At 41.0% G+C, this 17555-nt stretch overlaps 1 protein-coding gene across 2 annotated transcripts in view; it reads left to right on the top strand.

Annotated features, from left to right (window-relative positions):
* The window catches only part of LOC136845311 (uncharacterized), a 73961-nt gene that overhangs the window by 10251 nt on the left and 46155 nt on the right, over positions 1-17555 (top strand). Inside the window, exons 2-5 of one of the 2 annotated variants that reach the window (XM_067115527.1) lie at positions 12391-12621; positions 13828-13926; positions 14237-14496; positions 15523-15593. In XM_067115527.1, coding sequence (XP_066971628.1) covers positions 14337-14496; positions 15523-15593 — 231 coding nt within the window. In that variant the 5' untranslated portion in view covers positions 12391-12621; positions 13828-13926; positions 14237-14336. The remainder of the gene's footprint in view (positions 1-12390; positions 12622-13827; positions 13927-14236; positions 14497-15522; positions 15594-17555) is intronic. The other variant, XM_067115535.1, reaches the window with a different exon arrangement.

The following is a 17555-nucleotide window of genomic DNA, read 5'->3' as shown; positions in this document are numbered from 1 at the left end:
GAATGGGTTCTTTTGAAACTGAGGATAGAGTATAACCAGGTGGTTTTCAGCTAGATTTATTCAACCTCTCGGCACAGCATCGAGCAGCCAGCGGGCGGCAATGATTGGAGCTCCGACTGCACATTCAACTTATCCTCCGTACATGAGAGGCTACAATAGCCACATGGGAGGTCTCCCGTTCCCCTCCCATACATGAGGGGCTACCAATAGCCACATGGGAGGTTAGCCGGAGGCTCCGCTACATGCGAGGCTTTGATTAGCCACATGGGAGTTAGTTCCCTTCTTCCGTTGGAGGTTTTCCTTGAATACCACATGGGAAGTAGCTTCGACCCAGAACAGTACCATGACTCGAGACGGCGTTGGTACTCTCTCCTTCCAGGCATCCCACCTGTTAAGTAGACTACCAGGTGAGGTTTGTTGTTTTTTATGCAGAATAGACGATAATGAGTTACCTGCTTTACTTGTTGGTATGTCGGTCTGACTTAATTGAACCCACCTCCACTAAATTTTTGTTAACGGGCTAATTCAGGTGTTCAGGAGTGTATTGCAATATGAAGTTTTCATAATAAAACTAATATTTAATACTTACCTGTTACCTGAATATTCCACCCTCCTCCCCACTTCAATATGATTAATGAATAGCATGGTGGGGTTCTCGGCCATACACAGCGGGACTTGCAGCGTTGCCAGCGATGCGCTAGGTAACTCATTTGTTAGGATTTTCCTGGCGTTAAGTAGCGTGACAGTTAATACCACTTAGTGGGTAATGAGTTGAGGATATAGTTAGGGCTGGTAGGTAACCAGGGCTAATTCAGGTGTTCAGGTAAGTATTACAATATTAGTTTTATTATAGAGAAACTTCATTTTTTACATTCGAGACTTACCTGCCAGATATATATAAGCTGCAAGTCCCTGAAGGTCCGACAAATTTCAAATTCGCGGCTGACAATCGCCGGATGGGAGTCAGGTTAGTACCACATTCCAGCGGCTCTACCGGGTTATCAGGAACCATTCAACATTTCTATTCAGATTTTCTCTGTCGCGGACTGTCAACACCTGTTGTCATTTCCTCGTTTGGCCCGTGATTTTCAATATTTTGTCAATTTGAGTATTTTGGCTTTTGTTTTCGTTTTGGATCTGTGACTTGGCATTTTCTGGCTTTTTGGAATGTTTTGACCTTTGGCCTTTGACTTTTCTTTATATAATGTCTTCCTCTAGCTAGTGTGAGGTAATGTGCTTGAGGTGGTTAAAACCCGGCTTGCTAAAACTGCGGACCCTCACACTTTATGTAAAATGCAGAGTATGGAATGCTCTGTGGATAGATGTGTAATGAATGTTTTGGATTATCTGAGGAATGGAAGAAATTACGAATCCTATGTTCCTAAATTGGCGTGATAGGATGAGAGAGGTCTTAATCTGAGTGCTCTTCTAGAGATATCAGGTGAAGATTCTCTCGTTAACCCCTATTATTCCTCCCCTTTAGTGGTTGTCCCAGGGCCACTGAGGTTGTTGCAGACCAACCTTAATGCTCTGACTCAAACCCTTGGACAGTCTAGAATAGCTCTTGAAAACAAAGTATGGTGAATGCCCTGCAACATTCAAGTAGCTAATGAGAAAAATCCCCTAGTGTTGTGGAGGGGCGTCAGCTCGACCCTATAGTGCCCTCAGGCCTGGACCTCTTCCAACTCCCAAGACCGGGTGAGAGGGCATGTCGAACAGGCGAAGGAGGTTCTGGGGACTCCCCCGATCTGTCGTCCCCTTGGCAGGTGCCTGTTGACTCCACCCAGGCTGCTCAGGGATCGCCATGGCACGCATCCGGGTGTTTTTTCGTCCTCCCGACATGTCCTCCCCCTTTACTAGGGTTGGACTCTCGGTTGGACTCTCGACCCCCATGAAAGCCTGAGGAGAGGGCGGCTTCCGTCCTCTTCCTCTCGCGGATGTAGTCACCTGAAGTTTAGCCAGGAAGTTCCTCAGTTGGAACAATTGCGTTCTCGGAGTTGAAACTCAGACGTATGTTGCTAAGATGGGAGACCTTTCTCCATTGGGAAAGAAGACCGGGCGAAGCCTTCTTTCAACGTCCTTCTCGATGAAAATTCAGTAGTCTGCTAAAGAAGCTCCCCTGTGTCCCCTACTTGCCAGATTTAATTCAGGACATGCAACAGCAACTCTCTTCCCTTATGGTCTTTCAGGCCAGATAAGGCGTGCAGGCGTTTGCATCTGCCTGTGAAAGTCTAAGCCCTTCACTCTCGGCAAACGTCGTCTCTGTCTGCTTCTCCGTGAGCTTCAGGGTGCGGCCTAGGAAGGTTTTGAAATTCCTTCTCTCATTCAAAAACCTCAATCTTCGATCAGCGACATGTTAAGTTTGACAGAGCGCTTAGCGCGGCCAGTTCTCCAGCTTCTCACGGTTGGGCGCCTCAATGATGTGTCTCTGCGCCCACCAGGGCAGCTTCGCGCTCAAGGATGGAAGCCTCTTCCGTGCCAGTTCACGGAGATCTTGCTTCGCCAGGGCGCCAGGCGTCCTGCATTATTTATCTCTTCTCATCAGGGCGGATGTTGCTACGCCAGGCAGTTTTCTTGACTGGACACCTTCCCGTTTCTTCTGTTCAAGCTCATACTTTGAGCTCTACTTCCAAGCTTCTTTGGTTTTTGGTCAATCAGAAGATCAGCGATTGACTCCTTCCTCCCAGCTCTCCTGATCCTGGAGCTGAGGAAGAAGTTCGTCAGAAGAAGAAGATAGTAAAGTTCCTTCAACTTTCATCAGATTATCCAGACTCTGAAACTTTTGTTGGAGGTTTTCCCGGAAACTTTATTCAAGCTTCAGCTCGTTCCCCCACCTTCAGTTGGCCGTCTTGGGAGGCGCCTAAATCTCCAGCTTTTATGAAGATGGTTTTGTCCTTCTCTCCAAAGAGAGCTCTCAAATGATTGAATGAATGGATGTCTACTAGGAAGAACAAGGAAAGACTTCTTTTGCTTTGCCTCCTTCAAACTAGCTTCAAAATCGGCGTTTGGTATCAAGGGGAAGATATCGTTTGTGGTTCCTCTACTTCCAAGGGGACAGCTGAACTTGGGATTCCTCTGGAAGTCCCCATGGTCCTCTTCAAGTTTTCCTGGACAACATCTGAAATGGACCACCACCTCAAAGACTTTTCAAGACAGTGGAGGTCTTTAACTTTCTGGACTGGTGTCTGGGGCGTTCTGCACAGATGGCTAATTATTATTCTATTACCGTCAAGGGAATTTGTACACATCTTTGGTGTATGGACAAGGCCGTCAGAGATGCTCTGAAGATCTGACTTCTCAGTTTCGTCAGAATCTTTTAAAGGACCCATCTTTGCTCCTTTTAGCTAATGGTTTCTCCTGCTCAAGAAGGGAGAACTTTGCCCTTTTTTTTCCTCTCACCTCTTCCCAAGACCTTGGTTAAAAGATATTTCTACCAGCCTTCAGAAAACCACACAAGATCTTATATCAAGACAGCAAAGCGTCCCTGCCAGCACTTTCATGACTAAGTCTTCTGAGTCTTCTGTGCTTCAGGGATCTCAGCCGCTTTGTTAGTGCGAGCCCTCAGGTAGAGGTTCCTTACTCGGTGCAGAGGTTTTGCAGCAGGCAAGTGCTCTGGTCAGGAAGAGGCGGCAAGTGACGTTCGTTTCTCCTTCAGATGCCAGTAGGAGCCAGGCTTCTTCATTTTCTCAGGCCTGGAGAGAAAGGGCGGAGACTCTTGGTCCATTCAAGTAGTAGAGGATGGATACCTAATCCCTTTCTAACTCTTCAGCCCCGTTGTCGAGGACCCAAGAGATTTTTGTCTCCCAGATACAGCCCAGGTCCAAGGCAGAAGATACTGTTCGACCTTCTCACGACCAAATGCTCGAGAAAAGGCAGTGGAGTGATCTTAACACAAAAGCCAGGATTTTGGCAGACTTTCTGGTTCCCAGAACATCCGGGGTTGGAGACCAGTACTGGTCTTCAGTGCCCTGAGCGACTTTGTACAAAGCGACAAGTTCAAGATGGAAACAACAAAGTCAGTGTTAGCGGCAGCTCGAACCGGGGATTGGATGGTTTCCTTGGACCTTCAGGATGCATACTTCCCATTCGATTCACCCGCTCTCAAAAGTACCTGCGTTTTTGTCTTGGGGGGCCAAGATTCAATTCAGGGCTCTGCTTTGGACTAAGCGCGGCCCGAGGTATTCTCTTCTCATGAAGAATATAGCGAGGAGGTTGCACCTCTGAGAGGCATCAGGATCTCTCTCTATCTGGGTGATTGGTTCTCAGTGCTTCTTCCTTCAATCGAGTGTCTGGAGGACCTTCATTTTACTCTGGATCAGAGGAGTCCCTGGGACTTCTAGTCAATGTAGGAAAAAGTCACATCTGATCCCCTCTCAGTCATCGTTTATCTAGGGATTCAGATTCATTCAGCGGCTTTTTCTAGCGTTTCTCCGTCACCATCAGGCAGAATTCTTTACCTTGAAAATTAAGCAGTCTTCTTGGAAGAAACATGCTCGGTGAGGAATGGATGAGTCTGCTGGGGACCATTTCTCGCTAGAACAGTTTGTTTCTCTAGGAAGACTAAATCTCACGCCCTCCAGTTTCTTTCTGCTGGAGAACTGGAAGAACAAGGGAACTTGGAAGAAAGAATTAATCCCCATCCTTCCTCCAAAAGACTCCCTCAAGTGGTGGCTCGATCCTGTGAAGTTCAGGAGGGGATTTCTCTCAAACAGAAGAGCCCCGACCTAGTGTTGTTTTCGGCTTCTTTGGCGGGTTGGGGAGCAACACTGGGAGGGAAGGAAGTATCAGGAACCTGGAAAGGGCAACAGCTTTCCTGGCACATCAACATCAAAGAGTTGGCAGCAATCTTTAGCCCTCCAAGTCTTGAGTCTCAGTTTGCCAAGACACGTTGTTCAAGTGAACTTCCGGACAACACTCTGGCGTTGGCGTTACCTCAAAAAACAAGGAGGAACACACTCCAAGGTCCCTGTTGACTATGCGAGAGCAAATTCTCCTCTGGGCCAGGAGAAAAATTGCAATCCTCACAAGATTTGTTGCAGGGGAAAGAAATGTGAGGGCGGACAGTCTGAGTCAGGAAGGTCAACTTCTTCCAACGGAATGGACTCTTCATCAGGAGGTTTGCAAGAACCTCTGGTCCCTTTGAAATTCGTCCTCAGTGGATCTCTTAGCGACCTCAAAAAGAGGCTTCCCATTTACTGCTCCTGTTCCAGACCAGGGCAATGGCGATAGATAACTCTTCTCTGGGATTGGACAGGTCTGGGCGTTTATGCCTTTCCCCGTTCAAAATTCTGGGAGAGGTCATTCAGAGTTCTACGGCCTCCCACGAGAGCGCAAGGATGACTCTGCTCATCGCCCCGTTTGGCCAACAACCAATGGTTTCACAGAGTTCTCTTCTGGTTGGTGGACGTTCCCAGGTCACTACCTTTGAGGCAGATCTACTCAAACAACCCCACTTGGAAAGATACCATCAAACCTCCCGCTCTGAACCTGACTGCATTCAGACTATCGAAAACTTGGTCAAACTGGGGTTTTTCTGAAGGAGGCAGCTATCGCTGGGAGCCAGAAGAGCTTCATCTATCAAAGTGTATCAAGCCAAGTGGGAACCTTTAGGGTTGGTGTAAAAAGAAGGAGTTTCCTCTTCCTGCGACCTCTTTGACCCAAATAGCGGATTTCCTTCTCTTTTTGAGAGAAAAACTCAAGTTTCAGTCCCTACTATCAAATTTATCAGGAGCATGTTTCTCTGTTTTCAGACACAGGACTGGATTTGTCTAATAATAAGGACCTCCAAGATCTCTTGAGATCATTCGAAACATCAAAAGTTCCAGTTCTCACCCGTGGAATTTGGATGTTGTCCCTAAGTTTTTCATGGCCAGTCCGTTTGAGCCAATTCATTCCAGAGCGTCTCTAAGGGATGTTACTAGAAAGACTGTCTTCCTCATTGCTCTGGCGACAGCTAAGAGAAGTCAGTGAAGTTCAGCCTTCAAGCCGTCATGTGGGTTCAAGGGACACAATGCTGTCTGCTCGTTGTCCCCCTGGGGTTTTCTTGGCTAAGAATGAAGGCCTTCACAATCCATGGCCTAGATCGTTTTGAGATTCAAGGTCTGCAGGGACCTAGCTGGACAGAATCCTAGAGAGTTCTGTGCCCTGTTGGAAGCTCTAAGTTTTACCTTGAGGACTTTCAGGTTTCTGAAGAGGTCCAGGACAATTTTGGTGTTCAGTTAAAGCCCTCTTAATCCAATGTCAAGAGAATCGTTGGCATTTTTCATTAGGAATGTCATAAGAGGCTCATTCAGAATGTAATGACTCCAACCTTAAGTTGTTGAAAGTTGGCGCCCATGAAGTTAGGGCGGTTGCAACCTCATGGCTTTCAGAGAAATAGGCGCTCAGTGATATTATCAGTGCCACTTTTTGGAGAAGTGAATCAGTGTTTGCCTCACACTACTTAAGAGATGTCAAGGTAGCTTATGAAAATTGCTTTATTCTCTGGGACCTTACGTTGCTGCTGCTACAACCTTGGGGTCAGGTGGTAGCTCTGCTCCTATCCTTTAATCCTATTGGAGGGTTTTAATTGTGTTTTGTTGTGTTTTTATGGTTGATGGGTCGATTGATGGTGTCAGTCTTCCCAATCTTTTCATAAATCTTAAAGTGCTAGTTAGGTGGTTGGTATACTCGTTGGTTCTGGTATTATGATCCATGGTCTAAGTCACATTGTGTCGCCCGTTGACAGATCATCTGCATTACGCCATTTATAGGTCACTACCTTGCTGGGGTCTCTAGTAAAGCAGAAGCAGGCTATTTCCTCAGTAACCACTCAGTCAGCTATGCTATCAGGTAAGGAACCAAAATATTTTATCTCTTAAATTGTTTTCCATTATTCTTAAGCTGTCTCTACCCCCTCCAAAGGTGGTATTCAGCTATATATATATCTGCAGGTAAGTCTCGTGAACAAAATGATATTTTAATGATAAGGCAAAGTTTGTTCAGTTGACTTACCAATAACATATATATATATTCATGTGCCCTCCCCTCCTCCTCAGAAGACAGTGGCGTTAGAAAATCTGAATAAGGGAAAATAGAATGGTTTCTGACAACATAAATTATGGGCGGGAATGTGTACTAAATACTGTCCGGCCACTCGTTGGAAGAAATTTGAGAATTCTGTCGGACCTTCCATGACTCTGAAGCTATACATTATGTGGAAGAGAAGTATGAACAAACTTTATTTTATCATTAAAATATCATTTTTTTACATGAAGTTAGTTTTATTATATTTGAAGCAGTCTCAAAAAACGTAATGCACATGATATAAAATTATGATGCTACAGTTTTGATAAAAACATCAAATTACAACTGCTGTTTAAGACAAACCCCCATCTCAGCATTAACACGGCAAAATTGTAACAGTCAACACCCCTAGGTAAACGTGGTATTATTTTTTTATTGGCAAGAGAAGAATGATTATTATCTGGAGCTGTAAGAGATCATGCAAGTGAATGGAAATGGGGAATAAGGTAGTACTTTGAACGTTGATAGCAAACAGCCGATTTGTACAGGTTTTAGGATTTAAATATAATGGAAAATTTCACCATAATTAAATCAAAAGCGCGAGGAAGATATACAAGTCAATTTGTCCATAACTTGAGATATAAGAGATTTGGAAACTTGTTTATGAAAATCAAGGTGAGAATCTTAATTGGAGCATATTGAGGAACTAACTTTCTTTGTGGAAAAATAGGTTTATCATTGCTTGTGAAAGAAAGAAAAGAACTTTTATTCTTGTGAATTGTTTGAAACCATTCCATAACAACAAACTGACAGTGAGTCTTTTTCAGGATTTCCCAGAGTGGAGGACAATAGGTTCCCAAGGTAAAAAGAACTTGGATTGAATTCAAGGAGAGAATAATTGGGCGGGAAGACACACCAGAGTGTTCATGGTGCACTAAAGGTATTAAAAAGGAAGGGCCAAGGCTATCCATGAAGGACCTGTTGTATAGTTGTGCTGTGTCATCAGTGTTGAAAACTTGTGGAAATCTGTGCTTGGATTATGGAGTTTTTGATGTTCACAAGATGGCTTTTGGAAACATCAAGTAGCAGAGATCTTCATTTTAGGTCTGCCACTGTTTAGTATGGAAAAAATCCAAACACTTTATTATTATTATTATTATTATTATTATTATTATTATTATTATTATTATTATGTTTATATAATATATGACTGATTATTATACCCTCAAGAATTTTGTTTTTAGACAAATGAAGGCGAAAAAATTGATTAAGCAATGTCTTTGATTGATTGTCCAATCGCAGGGATCAGAGTGACAGTAATTTTCAAGGTCACCATCCTTCAACTTTCAATTTCTTTTTATTTAAAACTGTTTTAATAAATGTAAACGGTCAATTGTGATTCGAGGAGAAGAACAGAGCGAGCTAAAGCTTTAGACTGTAGGTCACCAGCAGTGAATTGTTTTATATCGTTAGATTTCAGGATGGTTTTTTGAGAATAAATTTTGCGCCTTTCATGGAAGATATGTGTAATTTGTCTGGCCATATTTCATGTTTCTGCTTCAGGACGGCAATCGAAGGTAAACTTTTACAGATAAAGCATTGATTCTAAACTGGAAAAGGCACTTAGTTCAATGGCGCTACCAAGAGTTCTGAGAGGAAAGGAAGTGGATATCCATACCCATCATGCCATCAGAGAGGTAGGGACAGCCGCAACAGGAGGCGGTGTGAGCAAAAGAGGTAAACCCTGAAAAGAGTAAATGGGAACAGCAAAGCTGACTAATGCGTTGACGGTGGAAGGAGGAAGGTAATAACCCTATTGGGTAATGGGGAGAAGGCAACCTGATCTGCAGACGTATGGATAATGATCTTTGATGCAACTGGTGAGAAGCAATAGAGGGGGAAGTGAAACCAGGATCACAATGGCAAGGGCAGCTGGGCGAATGCCTATAAAGAAACAGCCAGGAGAGAGATACAACATTTTCTCAGGCCAGCATTCAGCAAGCAATTAAGAAGAACCAGCACTCTTAATGTGATATTTGGGTAATGAAAATAACACCAAAAGGTGCATCACAACATAACAAAAAGACACAAATTACCCTCTGCCTATGATTTTAAAAAAATCTTTGTAGTTAATATCCAACCTAGCAATGGGAATCACTTCTTATTAAGCAGCTGGTTCCCAAACTAAATACTCAGACCACGTCAACACATTTATACCTCTCTCGAGTTTCCGTTGAAGCCGAACTGACCCCGATTCTCACTCGTCTTTGGCTTCAGCACTCTTTGGTAAACTTCTTGTTCCTTCCTACCGCATCAATTTTTGTAATTTTTTATGTCAAAACTTTTCTGTTTCTAACCTGAGGTCTAGTTTGTTTTTTATTTTATAGGCCATGAAAAAATGGGAAAAATTAGTCTTGAACGTCAAGCTGAATAAAAAGAACATTTGAAAGGAATGATTTGTCCTTAACCCTTTTATTATAGGGAAAAGGTGTACATAGTGCACCAAAATAATTTGAGAAATTTACCATCTTTTGTTTGTTTTTATGGTCATCACCTAGGGGCTGGTACTAAACATAGTGCCCCATGGAGCTTTTCTGCAGAAGTACCAGCAGTAAGCCAGCCTATATAGTACGGTTCCTATCTATAAAGAGAAGGGTGACATCCAGGATTGTGCAAACTACAGAGGAATAAAGTTAATGTCTCACACCATGAAAGTCTGGGAAAGAATAGTGGATCAAAGAATTAGAGAAGAAACATCTGTAGGTGAAGAACAATTTGGTGTCATGCCAGGAAGAGGAACGACATATGCAGTTTTGTCTTCCAACAGATGATGGAAAAACACTGGGGAAAAGCAGAAAGGACTGCACATGGAAAAACACCAAGGAAAAGCAGAAAGGACTGCACATAGTATTCATAGATCTGGAAAAGGCATACAATAGAGTACCACTCCAAGAGGTTTAGAGGTGCATGCGAGTTAATGGAACACCAGAGAAGTATGTGAGGTTGGCCCAAGATATGTATGAAGGAGCAAAAACCCAGGTTAGAAGCAATGTTTGGTTAACTGAATGGATACCAGTATGAGTTGGTTTACATCAGGGATCTGCTTATCTTTTTGACCTGAATAAGAGATCAGTTCCCCGGTGCATGTTTGCTGATGACATCGAAACCAACAAAGTATGGAAGAGGAGCAATGGAAGAACCAAGTATAAAAATTTAAAGAAGACTGATCTTGGTTCAACAGTGCTGATGGTGGAAATTTTGATGTGGGAAATAACACACGTTTAGGGTAACAGGCTGATGATGGAAAATTGAGAAAGATGTCAGGTGTCTTGTGCCTTGCAGAATCAATATAAAGGTTAAAGGAAGAGTGTATAAGACAGTAGTGAGACCAGCTTTGATGTATGGAGCAGAAACATGGCTGATAAAGAGTGCAAGAGAAGAAATTGGATGCGGTAGTGATGAAAATGCTCAGGTGTATGTGTGGAGTAACAAAAATGGACGTGATCAAAAATAAAAGAATAAGAGGAACTACTGTACTAAAGTCATAGAACTCTCAAAGGGGGCCCAGGAAAGAAGACTGCAGTGGTATGGCCATGTGATGAGAAGGGATGAGATATGTAGGGAGGAGAGTGATGCAGATGGAGGTGCCTGGTGGGAGAGCAAGAGGAAGACCAATGCAAAGGTGGATGGATGTAGTTAGAGAAGATGTGAGAGACAAACAATTGTCAGAGGACGATGTGTTTGACCGAGCCAGGTGGAGGAAAGCTGTCAGAAACATCGACCCCACATACAAGTGGGAAAAGATGCAGAGAAAGAAGAAGAATAATTTCAGAAATGTTGTGATAATAAAATTTTGATACTCGAATGCTAGGAAGTCAATATGAGAAATGGTTGAGTGATTTTTATTTTTTTTAGGCTATTTTCCTAGGGAATATGAGGGGCGAGTATGTAATAGCCTAAGTTCTGCATTTGTAAATATAATTATGAAGATTTATGTAGGCTTAATATTCCCTAAGTCAGTTTTTGTTGTTTTGAAGTGTTGAGTTGCTTCATGGGTATTGTTTGCGAAATGTTAGGTAGCCTGTTAAGCACTCGTCACATGTGCTATGCACAAGTGCTTGTGGTGCCTATATATACTGTATATATATATATAATTTTTTTTTTTTGGTAGGTAATAGTTCATCGGATATTTAGCTTCAGTAATAAAAATTTTACAACTCTGGATGGTGTTCTCAGATGTTTTCTGACTCCTGCCAATTTATAATACCCTGAGTTTAACAGTGGTGCCTTAAGTGTAAGGCTTGTGATGTCTTTGTTCTTTGTAATGGTGTTTGTGATTTTTCCAAAATGCTTTTGTTGATTACTCATTTTAGACATTCCTGCTTATGCTATTCACTCGATTTTTGGTTTCTTCCAATAAGGTCCCACTACAATCGTTATATATAGGGGGCTAGGGATACACAAAAATCATAAGTTGTCACCAACAATCATGGTCAGAAATGCATAAAATACAAATCAAACAGTTGGCAAAATATGTGGTTTATGCATTTGTCAAGAAATTATAATACAGGTATTACAGTACAATATTATCTTAAGATCTTGCCTCATAAATGAACCATGTATAGTACATGTTTGTTTACTTATTTATCTTGGGTTTGTGTTTTTATCATTCTCATCATCTGTGCAAATTACTGTTCAGTACTTGTATTTCACCTACCATTACTTCCCGGTGAGGAAGCAGCATTTTAGGCAGCAAACCAAAAGTAAGTGAATTGTAACAAATGGAAGGGCAAAAAATGCATTTATCACACCTTATTTTTTGCAGATTGTGGTGTTTAAGGTAGAGCTGTTTCAGAATTTGTGGAAAATATATAAATATTGTATAGAACAAAACTTGTTCTGAATAATAAAGAGTTAGAACATATACTTTACTATACAGTCTACAACTCAACTGTCACTGCCTCCAGCACCTAGTCCCCCTTCCCAGGGCCTCAGTCACCCCCCCCCAGCACCCTGAATAATGATGAGGGATTGCACTTACACAATTGACCATCACTTTGTTTTTAAAGTGTAGACATGAATCTTTTATACTCGCCTTAGCATTATTGTTAGTATAGACTACTGTAATTGGGTATACCAGTAGGAGCAGGGATAGAAATACCAAATTCAGTTGGTAATCTGTTAAAGAGCAAATTAGAGTAGCTTAATTTATGATGTTTTATGGAAGACCCATCCCACATTGTCACATTGAATTATAGTTTACTTTTAGTATAATGGTTAAAAATGTAGATTATAAACATGATTGTTTCTCATTAGTTTCTAAACTTCAGTAGGTGTCCAGTCTTGTTACTTTGCTTATAATTGTCTGTTTAAATTTCATTTTAGGTATAATAATTATGGAAGACAAGGCAGCTGTTGCTACAGCTCCAAATGTTTTAGAGGATGAATATCCTCCTGGTGAAGAACCTCCAGCTAAAGGTAGTGAAAATGTTAAAGATACCAAAAAAGAGGCACCAGGCGCTGCAGAGGAGGATGAGGAACCACCCCCTCCAGGAGTTGACATAGAAGAACACAAGAAGCAAACAAGGGACGATCCTGATAATTTGGATGAGTTGAGTAAGTTTTTGACATGGATGCTGTTTTTTTGTGTAGGAATCACATTTTTGTTTCAAATTTAAAAAAATAAATGGTAGCTGACTTTCACATGCAAATTTATCCTACAATATGTAGGTTTTCATGGTAAGGTTTAAAGTTTTTACAGTATAAAGAAATGATAGGAGACTGTAGTTGCCAAGTTGTGGGATAAGAAGTTCCTCATTGGATGAGTGGGTATCGTTCTCAGCTAGCACTCTGCTGGTCCCGCGTTCGATTCTCCAACCGGCCAATGAAGAATTAGAGGAATTTATTTCTGGTGATAGAAATTCATTTCTCGTTATAATGTGGTTCAGATTCCACAATAAACTGTAGGTCCCGTTGCTAGGTAACCAGTTGGCTCTTAGCTGTGTAAAATAAATCTAATCCTTCGGGCCAGCCCCAGGAGAGCTGTTAATCAGCTCGTGGTCTGGTTAAACTAAGGTATACTTACTGTAACTTAACTTTGTGGGATAAGAAATAAGTTATCAAGGGTATATGAAGTGAATGACTTACCCTGACGATAGTGTTACTTTGTTATTGTAAGGAGAAACTGGAGTGTTTGTTAAAAGAGTATGGAACAGTCTCCCTGACAATGTTTTTCAATTGGAACTTCAAAAGTTCAAGCGATGTTGCAATGCATTATTACCCGCAAAAATTCTCCTTGTATGTTAATAATTTACTTACATTTTTATGTATTCATTTATACTTTGTTAATTTATTTGTTCTTTTCTAATAACTGATCTCTTCTTTTTGTATTTCCTATAACCGTCTGTTACTTCTTTCAAATGAACACCGTATTCTTTGGAAGCTTGAATTTCAGGTCAATGGCCCTTGTGGGCTTGTTCCATATGAATATGGTTCATGATCTGAATAATGATAATAATAGTACTGTATGTGTTTGTAAGTGGAGACTATTGAAAGTGCAAATCAATGAGTTTGGTAATTAGGTTAAAATGAACCTGGGACAGAGAAATGAATGTCAGTATATTCTGATGTAGAATGATCTTTGCAGAATGTTTGGGAAGGGAGTGTCTGTGGAAGTAGTGAAAGTAAAGTTTGAATGTTCATTGTGAATGGCAGAAAGGGTAGAGTATTGACATGAAGTGATTGTTACTTGTTGGATGAAGAGTATTTGTATGCTTTAATGTTTCACATGATTTCTATAGCATCTCTTTAATTGTCTTACAGCTGAACAAAAAAAGAACTCTAGCCTGGGCGCTGTTCTCTCAGGACTGAGTACTGGTTCATTCGGATCAAAGGCAAAGGAGAATATTGTTAAAGTAGAAGGTATGAATGCTTATTTAGGCTTAATATATTTCTAGTTTACATGTATTTTGCATTGATTGCTGGCACATTCAAATGATAATTTTGTAAAGTTAGGTATATTAAAGAAATTTAGGTTAACAGTTAATGAGTTACATCCTAACAATACAATTTCTTTCTATGGTTTAAATATGCCTCTTATGAGGGATAGTATCCTTTTACTGGATTTTGTTAACTAGCATTTGATTACCCTATTCTGAATTTATAATTACGTAATTGTAATACATTTCATATAGTAAACATAACTGTAAGTAATCAATGTGTATTTGATCAGTATCAGGTCCAAGGAAGCGATATCACAATGATAACTGGGGCCCCAACAAGAGGTTTGGTGCTGGTGGTGGTAGAGGTGGAGGTGGCCAGTTCGATGGTGGATGGGGTGGTGGGGGTTGGGGTGGTGGCTGGGAGGGAATAATTGGAATTCGTGGAATGATCAGTATAACTATGGTGGATACGATAAGTACGAAGAAGAGCCAGCTGAGGACGACACCAGTGCAAATGAAGCATGGATTGCAGAGGAAACAAAGTTATTAGGTAAGTTCCTCTGATTATTTTCTCTCTAGGTATAGTATTTTAACCTTGTTACAGAAATTTGGCGTAATTTTAAAACTAGTAGATAAAGAGTATTGCAGGAAATCATAACTTTAAAAAAATTTAAGATAATTGTAAGTGAAGCATTATATTTTCCTTAGTGTAAGGAACCGTGGATTCAAATGAGTAGATGTAAAAATATTAAAGAATTCAATGCAACCTGTAGAAATTTCTTCTAGTTTTGAAATGTGCATTTTTGAGAGGTATTTTAGCATTTTGCATCCTTGATTGATTTTATAGTTGTTTGATTTTATAGTTGTGTATGGCCAGCCCTATGAGAGCTGATAGTCAGCTCAGTGGTCTGGTTAAACTATTTTAATAATAATATTGTTTTGTATGAATTTATGAATTTTCTAACACATTATAAAGTCTCAGGGAGAGTGAGACACATAGCCATAAATTACTGTATCAAAGTATTTTTCACAGGATTTCGTTATCATAAATTATGATTTATTTTATACTCGTATTTCTTTTGAAGTTTTGAAAAAGATAAAATTTCCAACCTACAGGTAAACATGTCATGACAATTGTTATATAAATTTATGGTTTGGATATGTATATGGGAGGAAGTGGATATTCATCAGAATGTAATACTATATTTAGGACATGATACAATTCCCTCAACCTTCGCAAATGCATTATGGTGAACAACACTTTTTGGTTTTATGGCAGGTGGTTCCTCTTAGATTATTTATAAAGACCTGTTGTTCAGTCATGTTTAGCTTAACAAACAACCTCCTTGTTTGCAGATATTTTTGGGTGGTTAAGTGGTAATTTTAGTGCTATCAAATAGAATTCTAAACAGATCAGTCATTAATGTTTTTGCATTATTGTAAAACATTAGCTTTCATCAAATAATGTTTAAAAGTTAAGTAATTTTTTGGTTTTTTTATCTAATAATTAGAAATTTTTATGTGAATGAATTAAAAAAAGATTTTTATATTAATGAAGTCCTTCAAATGATTGCAGAGGAAGAGTTTGGACCTGGCATCATATCCATCATGTACGATGACGATGGGGGCATGATGTATGTGTGCGATGTAAGTGGAGCTGAGTGGAACTATTTTATACAGTGGTGTAATAATTGCAGCAAGAGCAAATAAGTATTTTGTTTTGATGTTATTCTGTACTCTAGTCAATTTTGTGGCATTTTAAGAAGTACAGTACGGTATAATTGTTGAAGGCTAGTGTCAAGAGTAACAGAAAACTGTAGTCTTTATGAACTAGTATTGTCATCATGCAGTATAAGTAGTTAGTTAATTCTAGAATTGATTTCTTTATATTATTTATTCAATGTTGTTTATTATTTTGTTATTGATGTAGGAGATTGTCCAGTTGGAAAGAAATTAAAGTATTTATTAAGGAGGGACTATAGAAGGAATGCAGGGAAACAGTGAAATGAATGAGAACAGTTGCACGAAAGTAAGAGAGGAACATGGCAAGACATGACGGAACTAGCACAGGGCAGATATTAATGATGAGAATTATTTGAAGACCATACAGCCCCTGGGATGCTACAAAAATTGATTGATTGTTTATGATGTTGAACTCCTCAGATTGTTTTAGTTGGCAGCATTTTTAGTCAGCTGTTTTGACTCTTTGATCTGGTTAAACACTCAGTATTGTCAGTTTGGAGTAGCCAACTCTCTAGATGAGGCATGTAGCAGTTGTTCATACGCGGAACAAACCTTCAGTCTTAACATTAGGATAAATCTTTTGGCGCCAGCTGGAAACTGGTTTAAAAATGGTAAAAAATTGTACATGCAAGGAATCTGTGACATCTGGCATCCGATACGTACGTGGGGTGGGAGGGGGTCAGAGACCCAGCTAGAACCTTGTGACATATTCAGTCTTTCTTCAAGCACCTTGGAGAGCGGATGTTCGCTTTTGCTTTCCTTTCCCCAAGCCGGTTTTTGTCCTAAGCCCATGATATCTTGCTACTGGTTGTGTTGTGGTTTTGGGTGTGTGTGTGTGTTTATCGAGGTTTTATCATGGTTTTCTCTAATCGACCTAAGAAGTCCCATGAGAGCGCCAGCTTATAAAATACGGGCATGCTCCAGTGTTCTGCTGTTCACGCTTCCTGGCCTTTTGAGCAGTGGAAGAAGTTCTACAAGAAGGAACACAAACGGAAGTCGGAGCCTCCATTTTGGGAAGGATTTCTTCTCCCTCAAATGGATGCTTCTTCTTCCCCTTCATCCAAACCTGTTCCAACTGCTTCGTCATCCATTGATGCTTTTTCTCCTTCCTTTTCTTCCATTGATTTGTCTTTGGAAGCATCGGAAGTTGGTCAAGATGATTTTATGGATAATGCTGCCCTGTCTTTCTCAAGGGCGGGGGCCGTGAATATTGCCCTTAAGGAGAGAGGAGGCAGTGCCATCTTATTCCTTTGTTTCAGGCTCCGATGTGCAAAAGATGTCGTCTATTTGGGTCTCCTTAGGCCTACCCAGGACACCCTCTCTGGAAGGCCTCTTGTCGGATTTCGTCTCTTCATGCTTACCAGCAGTCGCCCTGAAGTCCCTCCCACCCACCCTGCCCTCCACTTCTCTGGGTCTCGTGATACCACCTAGTGGGATGCCATTGGTACTAACTATGCATCATCCTGGCTTAACATTTGCCTTGCCCGCAGCAATTCCATCTATTCTGGGGCAGACTCCATCTGCTCCCGTGACGTCACTCCCTGCGTCATCTCTCCCCATGACAACATTATCCCTGACGTCATTTCCTCTGACTGCTCCTGTGACGTCACAACCAGCTGCTGCCACGATGACATCATCTGCAGTTAATGGTCCATCGGATGCATTTGTACAGATTGTGGTGGACAGCAGTCCTTGTGAAGAAAAGGCGTAGGCCTCAGTCTTTTTCCTCTTCTTTGTCCTCTTCATCATCTTCGTCATCATCGTCGTCTTCGTCTCCCCCAGCTCATACTCGAGTTAGACATTGGAGGATTGGAGACTTTGTCGCTTCAACTTCTGACAAGCCAAGAGATGTATGTTCTGACATGA

The sequence above is a fragment of the Macrobrachium rosenbergii genome, chromosome 2 (genome assembly GCF_040412425.1).
Source record: "Macrobrachium rosenbergii isolate ZJJX-2024 chromosome 2, ASM4041242v1, whole genome shotgun sequence".
Classification (NCBI taxonomy): domain Eukaryota; kingdom Metazoa; phylum Arthropoda; class Malacostraca; order Decapoda; family Palaemonidae; genus Macrobrachium; species Macrobrachium rosenbergii.
The sequence above is the reverse complement of the archived record's forward strand: the minus strand, read 5'-3'. Positions and strand labels throughout refer to the sequence as shown.